Source organism: Sinocyclocheilus grahami, unplaced genomic scaffold (assembly GCF_001515645.1).
Source record: "Sinocyclocheilus grahami isolate Dianchi unplaced genomic scaffold, SAMN03320097.WGS_v1.1 scaffold268.1, whole genome shotgun sequence".
In the NCBI taxonomy this organism is placed as follows: domain Eukaryota; kingdom Metazoa; phylum Chordata; class Actinopteri; order Cypriniformes; family Cyprinidae; genus Sinocyclocheilus; species Sinocyclocheilus grahami.
Genome location: NW_015505447.1, coordinates 1,591,373 through 1,608,414, shown reverse-complemented (window position 1 = coordinate 1,608,414; position 17,042 = coordinate 1,591,373). Strand labels below are relative to the sequence as shown.

The 17,042-nt window shown below is 36.7% G+C and overlaps 2 protein-coding genes across 5 annotated transcripts in view; one reads left to right on the top strand and one right to left on the bottom strand.

The window, feature by feature from the left end:
* Nucleotides 1–12,723, bottom strand: part of LOC107599544 (protein argonaute-3) — a 21,098-nt gene extending 8,375 nt beyond the window's left edge. For 2 of the 3 annotated variants that reach the window (XM_016291170.1, XM_016291171.1), the window contains exons 1-7: nt 12,171–12,719; nt 5,670–5,841; nt 4,565–4,685; nt 3,620–3,828; nt 3,240–3,376; nt 2,800–2,934; nt 2,058–2,145 (exon numbers count right to left, since the gene is read on the bottom strand). In XM_016291170.1, coding sequence (XP_016146656.1) covers nt 2,058–2,145; nt 2,800–2,934; nt 3,240–3,376; nt 3,620–3,828; nt 4,565–4,685; nt 5,670–5,841; nt 12,171–12,189 — 881 coding nt within the window. In that variant the 5' untranslated portion in view covers nt 12,190–12,719. Of the gene's footprint in view, nt 1–2,057; nt 2,146–2,799; nt 2,935–3,239; nt 3,377–3,619; nt 3,829–4,564; nt 4,686–5,669; nt 5,842–12,170 lie in introns of all 3 variants that reach the window. The other variant, XM_016291172.1, reaches the window with a different exon arrangement.
* LOC107599545 (S-acyl fatty acid synthase thioesterase, medium chain-like) lies at nt 11,845–16,009 on the top strand. 2 transcript variants are annotated; one of them, XM_016291175.1, is made up of 6 exons: nt 11,845–11,896; nt 14,207–14,293; nt 14,690–14,789; nt 15,139–15,308; nt 15,416–15,492; nt 15,693–16,009. In XM_016291175.1, the coding sequence occupies exons 3-6, from the start codon at nt 14,700–14,702 to the stop codon at nt 15,833–15,835; spliced, it is 480 nt and encodes a 159-aa protein (XP_016146661.1). In that variant the 5' UTR covers nt 11,845–11,896; nt 14,207–14,293; nt 14,690–14,699; the 3' UTR covers nt 15,836–16,009. The 2 variants fall into 2 exon arrangements, with proteins under 2 accessions (XP_016146661.1, XP_016146660.1); XM_016291174.1 differs by lacking the exon at nt 11,845–11,896 and adding an exon at nt 13,504–13,577 and having other exon boundaries at nt 14,130–14,293.
* Nucleotides 16,010–17,042: the final 1,033 nt, after the last annotated feature.

Here is a 17,042-nt window from a genome sequence, read left to right as displayed (position 1 = left end):
ATTTTAACGAGTATGAGTACAGGAGCTCAGTATCGGGCCCGATACCGATGGTGCATCACTAAAAATTACTCACACTTATTCCATTTAAGATGTAGATGAGTTTGTATCTTTATCACACCAGATTTGGAAAAATTTTGCATTACATCACTTGCTCACCAGTGGATCCTCTGCAGTGAATGGGTGCCGTCAGAATGCAAACAGCTGATTAAAACATCACAATAATCCACATGACTCCAACCCAACAATTAACCTCTAGTTAAAGGGTTAAGTTCACCCAAAAATGAAAATTAGCCTGTGTTTTACTCACCCTGAAAGCATCCTAGGTGTATGTGACTTTCTTCTTTCAGACTAATCCAATTGGAGTTATATAAAAAATTGTCCTGGCCCCTCCAAGACTTTCAATGGGGGTAAGTGGGTGTTGGTTGTCAACAGTTCAGAAGACGTGAAATAAAGTGCGCGCATAGTTAAAGGGTTAAGTTCACCCAAAAATGAAAATTAGCCTGTGTTTTACTCACCCTGAAAGCATCCTAGGTGTATGTGACTTTCTTCTTTCAGACTAATCCAATTGGAGTTATATAAAAAATTGTCCTGGCCCCTCCAAGACTTTCAATGGGGGTAAGTGGGTGTTGGTTGTCAACAGTTCAGAAGACGTGAAATAAAGTGCGTGCATCCATAATAAACATCCGAAATAAAACGTCCCTCACACGGCTCCGGGGGGTGAATAAAGGCCTCCTGTAGCGAATCCATGCATTTTTTGTAAGATAAATATCCATATTTCAAATGTAATAAACACTTTTTTCTCACTTCCGCTGACTGTCTTACGTGGAAGCTGTCCAGGCGGATGACGTAGGACGTCGGCGTTGCGTGATTAGTGACGAACGCGGAGACAAAACAAAACAAAGGTCACGAATTATAAGCACAAAATGAGGATTTGTAAAGAAAAATGTTGGAGGATTTCGATATAAGCCAAGAGGAGACTGGTTTTCCTTTGCTAAAGTAAGGAAACTTTTTTTCATTTGCGCCAGGATTTCTCAGAGGTGCGCACACGACGCCTACGTCATCCGCCTGTCGGTGGAAGTGAGAAAAAAGTGTTTATTATGTTTGAAATATGGATATTTATCTTACAAAACTGCATGGATTCGCTACAAGAGGCCTTTATTCATGCCCCGGAGCCGTGTGAGGGACATTATATTACGGATGCGCGCACTTTATTTAACGTCTTCTGAACTGTTGACAACCAACACCCGCTTACCCCCATTGAAAGGCTTGGAGGGGGCCAGGACAATTTTTAATATAACTTCGATTGGATTCGTCTAAAAGAATAAATAAAATCACATACACCTAGGATGCTTTGAGGGTGAGTAAAACAGGCTAATTTTCATTTTTGGGTGAACTAACCCTTTAAGCAAAAAGCTGCATATTTGTAATAAACACCATTAAGTCGTTTTAACTTCAAACCATCAGTTCTGGCTGAACTACAAGTCCATAATCCATAACACGTGACATCCGGTGAAAAAGTTAACCCCTATTGTCCTCTCACATCAAAATCCACCAACATATTTGTTTAGAACTGTTTTAGAGTGTTTCACTTGTAAACATTTTGTGGATATTTCTGTGCACAGAGAAATATGTGCATATTTCTCGCTTGATTCGGATGAGATGACTGGAGAAAGCAACATTATGAATAGAGGACTCGTATTTTAGTTGGAAACAATGGTTTGAAGTTAAAATATATTAATGATAGCTTTGTTTCTTACAATCACACAGCCTTTCGCTTCACAAGACATTAATTGATGGACTGTAGTCATGTGGATTACTTGTGGATTATTGTGATGTTTTTATCAGATGTTTGGACTCTCATTCTGACGGCACCCATTCACAGAGGATCCAGTGGTGAGCAAGTGATATAATGCTTCAATATAACAAAATGGACAATAAAATATTTAAGGGTTTTTTGACACAGTACAGACTTATTGGCCTGTCTGCTAACTGAGACACAATCAAACCTCACATTATTATAAGAAATATACAAAACGATGCATATACAGTACACTTACGTCTGGTGGCTTGCTGGTCGACGAGTAACATTACACACCCTGTACTTCCTCCGCATGGTGCCGCAGTGGGTGACCTCCACCTTTAGACCTAATGAGAGGAGAAGATCAAATTTACACCATACAGATGCAACTGGTCAGTTTACAGCATAGAGTATTTTGACTATTAAATACAGTACAGTAAATATCATGTTTCAATCCAAGTTGCAAATTTAATTTATGCAAAAATTTAAAAAGTAATTTGTAAGCAGCATTTTCATTCCTTGTTTCTCCCAAACAAAAATGTCACTTACACATCTTTGTGTTTCCAGTTGTTTTTTTTTTAAATACGTTATCTCAAAATGTGCATTACAATATGTGGTTGGAAACCTGGCTACTGATCTATGACATTTACATTCATGCATTTTTAAATGTTTTTTAAAGAAGTTTGCATTTATTTGATTAAAAATACAGTAAAACAGTAATATTGTGAAATACCGTTACAATTTCATTTGAATTTATTTTAAAATGTAATTTATTCCTGTGATGGCAAAGCTGAATTTTCAGCTGTAATTACTCCCATCTTCAGTGTCTCATGATCATTCAGAAATCATTCTAGTGCTGATTTGGTGCTTCTGCTCAAGAACCATTTCCTCTTATTAGCAATGTTGAAAACAGTTGTGCTGTTAAATATTTTTTTGAAAACTATGATGTTTTTCAGGATTATTTGATGAATAGAAATAACTATTCTTCCATTCACACAAACCTTTGATTTCTTTGGTGAATTTGACTCTATGGGAATCAGTAAGAGGTCGAGGCTGCTCATCGATGTTATGGATATCCAAAACCTCACACATGAACTGAATCACAGGCTGAGCTTTGTAGAATGCAGTAGCAGACACTGTGGAGAAATTAAAGCATAGTCGATGGCACACCAATAGTTAATTAAATAGCAAACAAGTCATTTGCAGGTTAAATCCCCCAAAATATGAACACTGTGATGCTTTTAAAAGCTGGACTATCTGTTTTTCCAACCAATGACATATAGGGGAGAAATGGAAGAATGTCAATAGTTGCATAATTATTATGGCATTATTTGATCTTTTTCTTTTATCTGATCTTTTATAACCACTGAACAACATCCAGATCATGTAACTGGATAATTCAGACCAAAATGGTTTGACTTACCATAACACTCTGACTTACCATCAATGTTCAACATCATCTTCCACATAGCTGGTCGCACTGATTGGTGGAAGCCAAACCACACTTCCCTCCCCCCACCCAGTGGGTGATCATAGCCCTCGGGGGAGGAGAAAAAAGATCGTCCCACTGGAGTGTACCTGAAGTGAGAGAAGACAAATAACACAGTTGTACCCAGCAGAATAAACCTGTGCAAAATTAATTTACCTAAATTATTCTTATCCAACCACTTACTGTTTATGCTACACTAATCTACAACAAAACACTTTCAGTCTCATTTTACTAGTTATGCACTGTATCGTTAAAGACAATCACTTAATGCTTTTCTAATTGTATTAAATGCCCTTTATGATCAGGTAACAGTACTCAGGGGGAACTCTTACCTCATAGAAGGCAGATGGCGCATAACAACATCTACAGCGTGTACGGGATTGGTGCTGATTGGCTTATCCAGGTTCAGAGGATCAGGTGTGCTCCGCCCAGTGAGGACTTCATGCAGCAAGTGCCAACTGACCAGTGACACAAACTTAATGGTGACCTTGAACAGCCTGTCCTTCCCACCATCACCTGGCAAGGTCACATCCAAGTCCACCTACAGATATTACACAAATTTACACATATAATATTTAACACAAATTTACAAATGTATTTTATTTTGTCATACGGGTTAAAATAATAAAAGACACTGTCATGAAAAATGTTCTAAAGTATGAGATTTTAATTTATATGAAATTTTATAAAAACGTGCAAATGCATTAAGGCTGCACAAAAAATGCTGCCATTTAATTTAGTTAATTAACATGAAATAAAATGTTATTGCAACACAATTCCTAAATTCTGTCACAAAGTATTTTCATTGCATGTGATCAATTTAAATGTCTAAAATTAAGCTATTTTAATTCATTAGCTTTTTTACATTAATTTATTTCTATTTCTTGATTGTATAAAATTAAATGACATTCTATTTTCCTGATTTATGGCAATACTTTAATGTCCACTATCAATATTTGCGTTATGTCTATATTTATTAAGGTATTAATAATAATAATCATAATAATAATACTAATCATATGCTTTTGTGCAAACATATACGTATAAAACAACACTAATAATGAAATAAACAATCAAGATGCTGTTCTTTAGCAGTCTTGATAGTTTGGTAAGCCTATTATAAAAAGTTTGCAGCAAATATTTATAAGAATTACATTTGGCATCATAACAGGAATATGATGATGAACATTTAATCAAATACATGTATCAAGGCTTAATTACTTTTAAGTACTCTAAGGTACTTCCCACCAACCCTGGAGCCCATTTATATGTCTTACCCCCCCTGTGGCCACTGGTAACGGTTGGGCGGTGTAGAGGCTTTTCTTGCCATCATAGACTGGTCTTCTGTCCCCAAAGATTGTCACCTTAAAGTGCTGCACCATGGTATCCACAACCTCCCTAGAAGCCATTACAGAAAGGGTCATAGTAGTGGTTATCGTAGGTTTAAAGGAATAGTTCACCCAAAAATGAAAACTTGCTGAAAATTTACTCAACCTCAGGCCATCCAAGGTGTAAATTAGGTTTTTTTTCTTCATTGGAACAGATTGAGAAATTTAGCATTACACTACTTGCTCACCACTGGATCATCTGCAGTGAATGGGTGCCATCAGAATGAGAGTCCAAACAGCTGTTAAAAACATCACAGTAATCCACAACACGACTCCGGTCAATCAATTATGAAGTGAAAAACTTTAAACCATCTCTTCTGGACAATTACAATAATAATCCATAATACTGTAACACTTCCTCCTGTGAAAAAAAGTCTATCCCCTGTTGTCCTCTCACATCAAAATCCACCGGCATATTTGTTTAGAACCAGTATCTGTTTGTATAGAACCTGTAAACGTTGCTTGATCTGTGCATATTTCTCTCCTGATTCAGATTAGACGACTGGAGAAAGCAACATTATGGATAGAAGTCTATGGATAGAGCAAAGGTTTAAATTCAAAATATCTCGATGAATTTGTTTTACACCCACACACACGCACGCACGCACACACACACACGCAGCTTTTAACTTCACAAGATGTTAACTGATGGACTGGAGTCGTGTGGATTACTGGATTATTGTGGTGTTTTTATCAGCTGTTTGGACTCTCATTCTGACGGCACCCATTCACTGCAGCGAATCCACTGGTGAGCAAGTGATGTAATGCTAAATTTCTCCAAATCAGTTCTAAAAAATAACCAAACTCATCTATACCTTGGATGGCCTGAGGTTGAGTAAATTTTTCAGCAAATTTTCATTTTTGGGTGAACTGTTCCTTTAATGAATCAATTAAATTTGACTATACAGACTATACAGGTTAACAAAAAAAATGGTTAAAATAAAAGAAGTGCCACAAACTACATCAATTATCATTATTGCTCACTGTTTGGTACCTATTAACACGACGTGGGCACTTTTCGGGATTGATGTCCACCTCGTACAGGTAGACGTCCATTTTGGGGATGTCCACCTGGAAGCAGTTGGCCAGCAGCTTGATGGGCTTCCCCATGGTGCCATAGCCTGGCCTCCGAGGTACGGAGAACAGGGGCGCAGCCCCAACGGCTCCTGTCATAAAATTCAGAGGGGATTTCCATCAATATGAGTTATATAAAATCAAATATCCTACACTGTCATGATGCCATCATAATAATCATAACATTAAAGCCAAATCAACCTTCATACAGACATAAAAGCGTTATTTCTCATTTGTCAATATTGATATTTCATGGAAATTTCAATGGATTAATATCTGAATTAATAATAGTAAACCACCTCTTTGATTCTTGACACCGACATTTAAACAGTGGGTGTTATTTGTCTTATCAGGAGATTTCCTCTAAATACCTACTCAGTGGAAACAACATAACACTCAGCATCATCACACCACACACATTACCCGTAACCCACACCTTTCATACACACACTATTGTATACCTGTGAAACAAATAAAACTAATACACTGTCAGCTAAGACTTTTAAAGAAAGATTGCAATCAATTTGGCTTGAATATTTAAAAGCACATAAACAGATATCTCTAACATACAATTCATATACTCAGTATAGTCAAATAAAATGCTTATTTTTCGAGAATATTAAGAAACATAGAATTTGTTTTGTTTGTTAAACCTGTCGCAGTTTCTCCGTTGCATTTTTTAAGACAGGTGATTTAACACTTTCTTTCAGCTGTTGAACACAAAAGATAATATTTTGAAGACATCAACAGCTGACAGTAGCCCCTGACGTTTTAGACTTTTTTTTTTTCACACTACAAGTCAATGGTTATAGTCAACTGTTTGGTTTCATTTTTGGGTGAACTATCGCTTAAAGACTTCAACCAGAAGTCACATTTAAGTAATTTTAAGTTACATTAATTATACTGAAAGTTTTAAGATGACTAGTAGGATCTCTGTTCAAAGACAATAATAAGAGTTCTGCAACTATAATTTCAGATAACTAAATCAACATGTCCAAATTAACAGCATTTGTTGATATGGCTATAAAATAATAATAATAATAATAATAATAATATAAATACTACTAAATAAAAACTAAATAAGAAATATTACTACTGTAATATTTCACTGTAAATAAAAATATGAGTATTTAAAAAAAATAATACAATAATTGTTTTATACTACAACTGTAAAATTATAACACTAATATTTATGACAGTCTTAATTTCTTCATTTTCAAATTTTAGGGAGCCCTTAAGTGCTTTGCATGTAAGAACACAATGTTGTGCTTCCCTCTTTTTTATTTATTTACTTCCCATAAATCACAGCCTACGCGATTTGATAATCACACCAAGGCTGATGATACACGGGGCAACTTTTTGAGCAATGTTGCTGAGCAACTTTGGGTAATGTCAACCAGACGAGACACAGCAGGGCCCACGATGATCTAAAGTATCCAGATAGACATTTGTTCTGCCATTCTTAATGTGAAAGTGCCCAAGCAACATTGCTCAAAAAGTTGTGTCATGTATCATCAGCCAAAGCCATATCACGATTCAGTTTTATTTCGATGAATCATGCAAGCTTATCTTGGAGTCAGGGCAGGTTTCTTTAATGGGAAAGAGTGCCCACCCCTCTTTATGGAAAACGTTCCTTAGCCCTATGCTGAATAAATAACGACCTTTCTGCGTTGCTATTTAAATCTGCATTAGATGCTGCCTTAAATGTTCAGCCTTTATCATCTGTTAAAATGTTCTTTCACTTTGAATATCAGCTCTGACATCACTTTTCTCTTTTTTCACACTGAGTGGCATATTGCTTTATCACATCATGCCACAGTGGGCGAGACTGTTACTGCTGTTGTAAAGATGCTTTAGAGGGGGTTTACGGAGCGAAACTGTTACTGAGAGAGATGTGTAAGGGGAATTCGACTGCAACTGCTACTTACACTTCCCAGTGTGCCGTTGCTATGCCGGTGGCACTCATGTGGCTTCTTTTCACCATAGCAACCAAGACTACACTAACAACCAATTCAAGGAAGAACAGCTGTTTCGAGACACAGGTACACAATTGATCTTGTAGGTCACACATGTGCGTTTACTCTACAATGTTCATGCAGACATCTCACCATGAAACACTTGCTTGTACTGTTCACACGCATTCATTCTCACAAGTCCTTTTTTCTCACTTTATTTGAAATCCCTAGCAGTTTCTTGACATCATAGACTAAGAGGAACTACAGGTTTGACAGTGATGTGGTAACACACACTCAGATCAGTTTGAAAGGCTATTGTTGGTCTGCTGCTCGGAGTGTAACGCTCACTTAACTGGCAAATAGGTGACTGGCATGTTTACAAGGGTTTCACTCATTCAGGGACTGAAACACATCTCCGTTCTCATCATTTAATTATTTAAAGCTAGTCAAGCAAAAGAATTTAAAGTCGTCTGATACTGTTGTTTAGACAATTTTGCACTTTATATGGGTTTCTATTATTGACAGACTGATAATGACTCAAATGTGTCAATATGGCCATTGCTAAATTGTCAGCATTTTTAACTGTCCCTGATTCGCTGATTAACAGAAGTGGTCATTCTGCCTAGTGTCAGTTACAAAATCTACAAGACAGACTGGTTATAATAATTTGTTTTCAATATTTTTAGTTACATTTTGTTGATATTTGTGTGAAATGTGTTTCGATTAAAAAAAATGTAAAAAGTCGACCAATTAAAAAAAATCTGTATTATATACAGTGTGTGAATTTTACAGTGACTTTTGGTCAAATTAATTTTATAGTAAAATTTAGGGGAGGGGCATTCTGATCTCATATCACGCAAATCAAATTGTTATTTGGTCGCACTGGAACAGTTAGCCAAAAGTCAACTACATTAAAGACGTTTTAAACAATACACTAACTTTTCTTAAAATATTTGTTTATTATAACGAAGTGATAAATGATGCTTCGATAAGGGTTCCAAGCAGTACTGTTCCTAAGACGAACACTGTTTGTGAGCATCTATAACAATAAGGGTGATTTGATTTCCATTTATTTGCCGCCTGATACTTTATTACTTTTTTACAGTGACTTTTGGTCAAAAGAATTTCTGAAAGACCTCATATATACTGTACATACATATATGTATACATCTATGTATAGGACTTGTGAAATTGAGAAATCTAGTAATAACAATTTTATTTACTGCATATCACGCAATGTCATGGAATTTGGTAAAATTTGAATGAGTAAATTGAAAGCACTTAATCAAATCATGATACATCCTTTTAGATTATTAAAACGGAATTAAAACAGAATTCTGAAAAATTATTTTTAAATATTATTTGGCGGACCTAGTAGAGTTAGCCAAAAGTCAACTATGTTAAAGACTTGTCAAACAAAACACTCATTTTTCTTGAAATGTCTATAATAAAGTGATAAACCATGATTCAATAAGTGCTCAAAGAGTACTGTAGCTTCGGTTAACTTCTCAGACAAATGGGCTTCTATTGGTAAGCATCACAACCACTTGGTAGGCTACTTGTATGCATCTTTTTTTTTTTTTTTGCACAGTTACTTTTGGTCAAATTAATTTCTGTAGGAACTTACAGGATCTCATCATGCACAAATGTTATATTAAAGTAGTATTAATGTTAAAGACATTTTTTTAAAAATCATAAATGACAAATTTATATAAAAAGGGGTTTTCAAGCATCAAAACAAATTTAATACAGCTTTAATTTGTTCCCAATACATTAGAATGTATCATGAGTATCATATGTATTCAAATGTATCATACATTTTTGCCATAATTTACAGAACACGTGTCAAATTTTTCTTGAAATGTCTATAATAAAGTGATAAACCATGATTCAATAAGTGCTCAAAGAGTACTGTAGCTTCGGTTAACTTCTCAGACAAATGGGCTTCTATTGGTAAGCATCACAACCACTTGGTAGGCTTCTTGTATGCATCTTTTTTTTTTTTTTGCACAGTTACTTTTGGTCAAATTAATTTCTGTAGGAACTTACAGGATCTCATCATGCACAAATGTTATATTAAAGTAGTATTAATGTTAAAGACATTTTTTTAAAAATCATAAATGACAAATTTATATAAAAAGGGGTTTTCAAGCATCAAAACAAATTTAATACAGCTTTAATTTGTTCCCAATACATTAGAATGTATCATGAGTATCATATGTATTCAAATGTATCATACATTTTTGCCATAATTTACAGAACACGTGTCATTCAGTGTAAAAATACTTTGTATATAAAATCTTGTCAGGCATATTTAGAACAAGAATCATTAGATGACATTAAAAAGACTCAGACATTAAGGATCACAGTGCAGTCCCAAAATACTAATTCACTGTCATTTTAAATCTTTACCACTATCCTAAGAATCTAAAATGTAACCTACTTAAATCTAACCACTAAGTTTTACCAAAGACTTTAGATATCAGCAATAAGTATTTAAACACTTGAAATTAAATTTAGTATGATCACTTTTTCTTTTATAAGTAATAAGTATGTTGTTTAATTTTTACATAAATAATCTGTTATGCTAAATGATGATGGAACATTATTTCACCCATATTTTCACATTTTATTTTCACTTAAGTTATTTGAAATATTTATAGAGTTTATATACGTGTGTATATATATATATATATATATATATATATACACACACACACACACACACACACATAGGGCTGTCCTTAGCTGACGTGGGGCCCGGTGCGAGGTAGGGAGCGGGGCTCCCCCCTCGGTCCGTTCGCCATGGGGCCCCCTCAAGCGCGGGGCCCGGTGTGACCGCACCAGTTGCACCCCCCTAAGGACGGCCCTGGGTACACCGACACTTACACTACCTTTGCCTTACACTACTGTTCAAAAAAAATTTTTTTTTTTTAAATGCTTTTTGAAAAAAGTCCTCGGTCTATTCACGATTGCGTTATTGGTGGGTGGGGGGGGTTTAGTTGGTCCCCTCGGTCCATTCGTGATGGTGTTCGGGTGGGGTGGGGATTCCCCTCGGTCCGTTCGCCGCGGGGCACCATCAAGCGCAGGGCCCGGTGCGACCAGTAGCCCCTCACTGCAGAACACAAGATCCAGGGGGCGTGGTTGGATCCACATCTAGGGGGTGGAGATGGGTGGGTTTAGGGATCAAGGGGTGGGGACGGGTAGGTTTAGGTATATCATGTAAGGTGGGAGGAGTTGGATCTGGATCCAACCACGCCCCCTGGATCTTGTGTTCTGCAGTGAGGACCATCTCGGTGCGACCGCACCAGTTGCACACCCCTAAGGACGGCCCTGTATATGCACACACACCTATATAAACTCTATAAATATTTGCGTATATAAAACGTTGCTATGGTTACCTTCTCACGCAGACGCAGCGAGTGTATGTTTACCGCCCGTTACTTGTGTGCAAAATTAATATGGATTTTAAGATCTCAACCTCTTCCTTCCTAGGGATTACTAAAGGTGCCAGGCCCCCCAAAACGCCCCGATACACATCATTATGGATCCACATCTAGGGGGTGGAGATGGGTGGGTTTAGGGATCAAGGGGTGGGGACGGGTAGGTTTAGGTATATCATGTAAGGTGGGAGGAGTTGGATCTGGATCCAACCACGCCCCCTGGATCTTGTGTTCTGCAGTGAGGACCATCTCGGTGCGACCGCACCAGTTGCACACCCCGAAGGACGGCCCTGTATATGCACACACACCTATATAAACTCTATAAATATTTGCGTATATAAAACGTTGCTATGGTTACCTTCTCACGCAGACGCAGCGAGTGTATGTTTACCGCCCGTTACTTGTGTGCAAAATTAATATGGATTTTAAGATCTCAACCTCTTCCTTCCTAGGGATTACTAAAGGTGCCAGGCCCCCCAAAACGCCCCGATACACATCATTACCTCGGCATCCCTATAAATTCTGAGGATCTACAATGAATAGTTTCTAAAGGAACTTCTGGTTATATACAAAACGATCTCCTAAAAATCCTGCGTAAGATCATTCAGACTGATAAAGCGCTGATTCAGTGACAGTCGTCATGGCAACGGACAATCAGAAACTCGCCCCCTCCCCCCGCAGCTCGAGGACTGCCGCACCTGACGCACGCAGCACCTGTGCGTGACAGTGGACTGACGTCAGCAGAGCAAGTGAGTCAGGATCTTCCACACACGGCGTATGACAGCCAAAAAAATCCAAAACCCTCACAATAATTTGGTTGCTACGCCCAAACGTACACGAGCAGTAAAATAAATCCAAAAACGTATTCTTATCTCAAAAAGCAGTTATTAGCAACTCACCAAGGACGTTTGCTAAGCAATGAACGTGTGTAGTGACGGTGGACGTAAAGTCAGACCGAGTCAACTCGCCATAGTTCGGAATAGACAAGAATCCTAAATCGGTCTGAAAACGAGAGCGACGTACCTGTAGTTCCGATTTCCATTCATGAGGTCTCTGTCCGGATTCTAGCCGGCTCCAGGGGATCAAATACCGGCTGAAGGGTGTATGTTTAAAGCCCCTGAATGTCCTCCGTAAACCGAACTACACCCCGGCTGCTACCGCGGGTGTTGAAGCGGGCCGCTCGGAGGTTCTGCTCTGGTCGGAGGTCCACCCAGCCAGTACCAAGTCAGTCAACCGAAAGGCACGAACTCCCAACCGTGTCTCCTACAGTTTGCCGTGGATCCGTAATTGCTACCAGCTGACAAAGCCAAAAGACTCCGAAGAAAAATATTTTTAACAGCCGTCGCGAAACAGAGTTTGTCAGGAGCCTCGAAGCATTCGCGGTGTCTTCTAAAGTGCTAATCTCTTATAATTTAAAGACATAAACTCAGATATGAAGTTTATAGATGAATATCCGCTGCCGAGTTGAAAATGTGTCTTTTAGTCCGAGTTTGCCAGCGGCCGTTGACGTCTCATCGACTCTGTCGGTGTGTTACCGGTTTGCCTTGGGTTTACCATCTCTGTACAGTCAGGCTGTGTTGCCAGATCTGTACAAAAGCAGGCAAGTTGTTCTGACAAAACTACCTCGGAATACGCGGCTTGCATATTCAAAATCAGCCTAAAATAACCAAATTTTTAGCCTAAAGATTCTTTATGTTTTGAGTCACTGTAAAACTGAAATAATCCCCAAACCTGAAATCGCCTATATTTATAAGCAAAAAATAAGTCAAAAAAACTGAAAATATACGGACATGGCAACACTGAATCAGGGAGACCCACAGGAAATACCAAACGCAGGAAACACCGTCACTTCCTAGCATAATGTCAATGATCCGCCTTTGATTGTTAATTAATGGGTAGTGTAAGAACATAAATGACATGAACTCTCTATAAAATGTTTTTATTGTGAAGAAAAAAAACCTTTATATTATACTTTTTTTAGCACAGTAAATTATGAAAATATTCCTCCCCATTCCTTCCTTGTTTTACAAAAACAAATCCTCCAATTTGATCTGGTATCATATCCACATGTATGTTCCTCTGTCAAATATTATTTTCTTTTAGTGCCGTTTTGTATGTTGTTATCTTAAATATTATGTACCTTATTTTGATCACATTTCATATTTGATTTAAACGTTTTGCTCCTTCTTGTCCTTTTTTGTCTTTTTCTCTGTTTATCACATTTAGTGTTCATCTTTGTGGTAGTGTCTTACATTTTTGTTTTGTAAATTGTAAATAAATTTTTTTTTTAAATCACTTCAATACAGGTAGAATTTTTTTTAATACCACCAGTTTACTACAAACTATGATCTATAGATGGCAGCAGTGTGCTTAGCGTGTATGCGATTACCAAAGAAGAAGATTGTACAGGATATATTCTGCACTATAAACGTGAGAACAGTATCTGGTGTTCTTTTTTTTATTAATCCTGTTGTTTTACTGATGTAATTTCTATAGTCAAAAACAGAAAGATCCATTAATTTAAATTCATTTTCTTTCTTAAATCATCCCATGAAAGATTAAATAATTAGGGCACACATCAATGGCTCATATATTTAAGTATGTAAATACAGTAACTAGCTGCATGAAGTCGTAAATGTACGCCAAAATGCTGAAGAACTACAAAAAGCTCAAACCCTATTTATATGTGCTACTATATTAAGATTAGATTCTATTATACATGGGATTGATTAAGCTGAAATGCAGCTAAACCAGTACTGAGATCAATAACTCAAACTTTGTGTAGCTCACTATCATGTGGAATATTCTCTCCAGGTTTATTCAGTTTTTTTCCCCATATTTCTTTAATCTTTCAAATCTCCCATATGTGGCATCAGTCCATAAGCACTAATCAGCTAGTCAACTCTTTTTCCTATAAGTATTTTATCAGTTGACAGTTTTGCCTAGGATGAATTATTTTTAATTCATGTCATAATGTTTCAGAGGAATGGATAAAGTCATAACCTGTTTCAACAAGTGCCCAGATGCTCTGGTCCGTCTCATCTGTTTTCCCTGGGCAGGTGGAGGCTCTATCCATTATGCTCGCTGGACCAAAACTCTCAACAACTCGATTGAAGATAACTCCCCTATTAAAAAACGGGGTGTGGGTGTGTATATTATATTATATTTAATAGTAGAATTTAATCATTTATTTTCAGTGTACTCGGTTAGACTGCCAGGCAGAGAAGGGATGGCCAAGGAACCATTTTTTCAAAATATGCAGGAAATCGTTTATGAGGTCATCGGTGTGATACTTCCACAACTCAAAGAAAAGCCATTTGCACTCTTTGGACACTGTTGCTAAAGTAGCAGGAAATGATCATAGGTTTTAGAAAGTATATATAAAAGTATATGGTTTTAAATTATATATACACTGATGTGTAGGACCAGAACATGATAGTCAATTTAAAAAGAACATGGGCCAGAACATGATAGTCATTATAAAAGGCAACTGTTTTAAATAAATAAATAAATACCTGTTCATTTGCAACTTCATTCTGTAGTTTTGGAGCTATGACCTGCTTTGCTTTTGCCGAGCACGTAAACAAGGTCTACAATCTTGAGCCGATCCACATGTTTCTCTCTGGAGCCTCTGCACCATATGTAAGTGTCATCTGTTCTGTTTGTTGTCATATCTCACAACTGTAAATAGAATTGAAAATTATGAGAAAACAGCCAGAACCATTTTGCACATGAAAACAAACATGGAGCATGATCACCCCACATATTATGTGGAATACACAGTATCTTCAAAATGCAAAAATTAAAGGAGTTAAAAAAAAAATGTTACACAACATATAAGTGGTATTTCCATTTTATGTGTTTTGGTTTATTTTGTTGCAAAGGTGGGATATTTTTATTACTATTATTTATACTTACACTATACTTGTATGTGCAAATATATTTAAATGTATATTTATGTTTGTTATAAATGTTTGAACTTTTCTGTAAGTCTGAGGCTAGACTGCAAGCACCAAGAAGAAGCTATCTGTCAGATAAAGAGTTTCTTGTGTGGGTAACTTCTATTGGAGGCACACCACCAGAGATACTGGCCAATGCTGAGCTCGCCAAACTCTTCTTACCTGCTCTGAAAGTAGACCTCTTTGTAGCGGAAAATTATAGGTGGGTTTAGAAAAGAAACAGACAGACTTCAGCATCTTTCTTTAGTGTAAGAAAACATCAGAATATGTGGCACAATAAACCTACATATAATACATTATGTAGGGCAGATGTAGCAGACCGTCAACACCCATCCTGTCATGTCCATGCTTTGACGGAAAAGAGGATGCACCCCATGACTTACAAGGCAAGTCTTACAAGTAAATGGTTCAGTTTTTACAAAAACAATGTTGCAACTGCATGGTTTGGATTTTATAAAGAGGTAAACTTAGAACGAACAATCTGGTTATTCGTTAATAATTAGACTCACATGTGCATGATTTTGTTATCTTTTACAAGATTTCGTTTTATGTGCAATTCTTGTATTGTGTCTCTTTTGCTTTACAGCTTGGAAGGACATGACAAATGGTGACTTCACTGTGCAGATGCTTCCTGGATCTCATTTTTACTTGAAAGAAGAAGCAAATGAAAAATATGTACTGGACCACATCACAAAACATCTTGAGACAGCAGAGATGGACTATCTATAAAAACCCTGCCTTTCATTATTTAACTGCAAACATGATACATTTATGATATAACAACAAATGTATTCTGAATTTATATTTGCTAATGGAACACATTTTCTTGTGACTGTAAAAAAAAAATCTGAATAGACACAGAAAATAAACCAATTAATGCCAAAATTAATCTGTCCATTAATTGCGCACTGAAATGTTCATGACCTATTTTGACCAATAAATCATGAATAACCTAGATGTATACAGATACAGTCATTTTAGAGCATAAAAAAATTTGCAATATGAAAATAATTATCAAGTAATCAATGCAAAGCTGTGTAGCGTCTGGACCAATCAGACACACCATTTTTCATTTGATTTAACAAATCAATTATTCATTAGATTAACAAACATTCACAGACCCCTCACCCAATAAATATACTGGGGGCCAAAATGTCTGTGAACAGGGCCCTGGGACCCTGGTTACCATGGCAACCCTGACACCAGATACATTTATGATCTAATGGAATGCGAGAGTCACCCCTCCCACTACAATGTCCATAGAAAATCCACAGTGCACAGTAGAAATTGACTTTTCTACTAATTAATTCATAGGGAAACCTTTCTTTGAATGAACAGTGTATCCTTCAGGTCATGGTGCATGTTGTCTTTGATATTTTTAGACTATTTTATGCAGGCTTATGATCGAAAAACTCACTCCTGTCAGCTTACATATTTATATATATAACCCTACCATGTTTAGTATCTATGAATTAGTATTCGGATGATCTAATTGAGAGTGTATATTGTATGTTTATACCTAGCAACATATTAGTGTTCTAAGAATCTTTATTAGTTTGTGCATCCACAACCCATTTAACCAGGAAATTAACATTCTTAGAATTGACAAGACAGTTGACCCTGAGAGGTCAAGTAAATATCTACAGCGGATCTAAATATTTATAATTAATTATAACTAGTTATGATTAATTATTCATATTTCCCCATTAGTTGATTCGTTACAGCTGTAAAAAATATATACCTCATGAAATTAAACAGACTGAATGGTTGAATGAAGGAGGGGGAAATGAATAACATTTTTAAATAAAATCTGTACATTTTCTGAATAAAATGTGAAAAGTGCGAACAATGTTGTGGCAATTTGCCACTGTTAATAAGGTGTTATTAAGTGGTTATTAACCCCCTTAACTGTCACCCCCCCCCCCCCCCCTTTTTT

Bases quoted from the DNA above. Each gene is read 5' to 3' on its own strand.
- LOC107599545 (XM_016291175.1), top strand. From the start codon at position 14,700: ATGACCTGCTTTGCTTTTGCCGAGCACGTAAACAAGGTCTACAATCTT. The intron at 15,309-15,415 runs GTGGGTTTAGAA...TATGTAGGGCAG, and splicing joins TTTGTAGCGGAAAATTATAG to ATGTAGCAGACCGTCAACAC. The intron at 15,493-15,692 runs GCAAGTCTTACA...TTTGCTTTACAG, and splicing joins TGCACCCCATGACTTACAAG to CTTGGAAGGACATGACAAAT.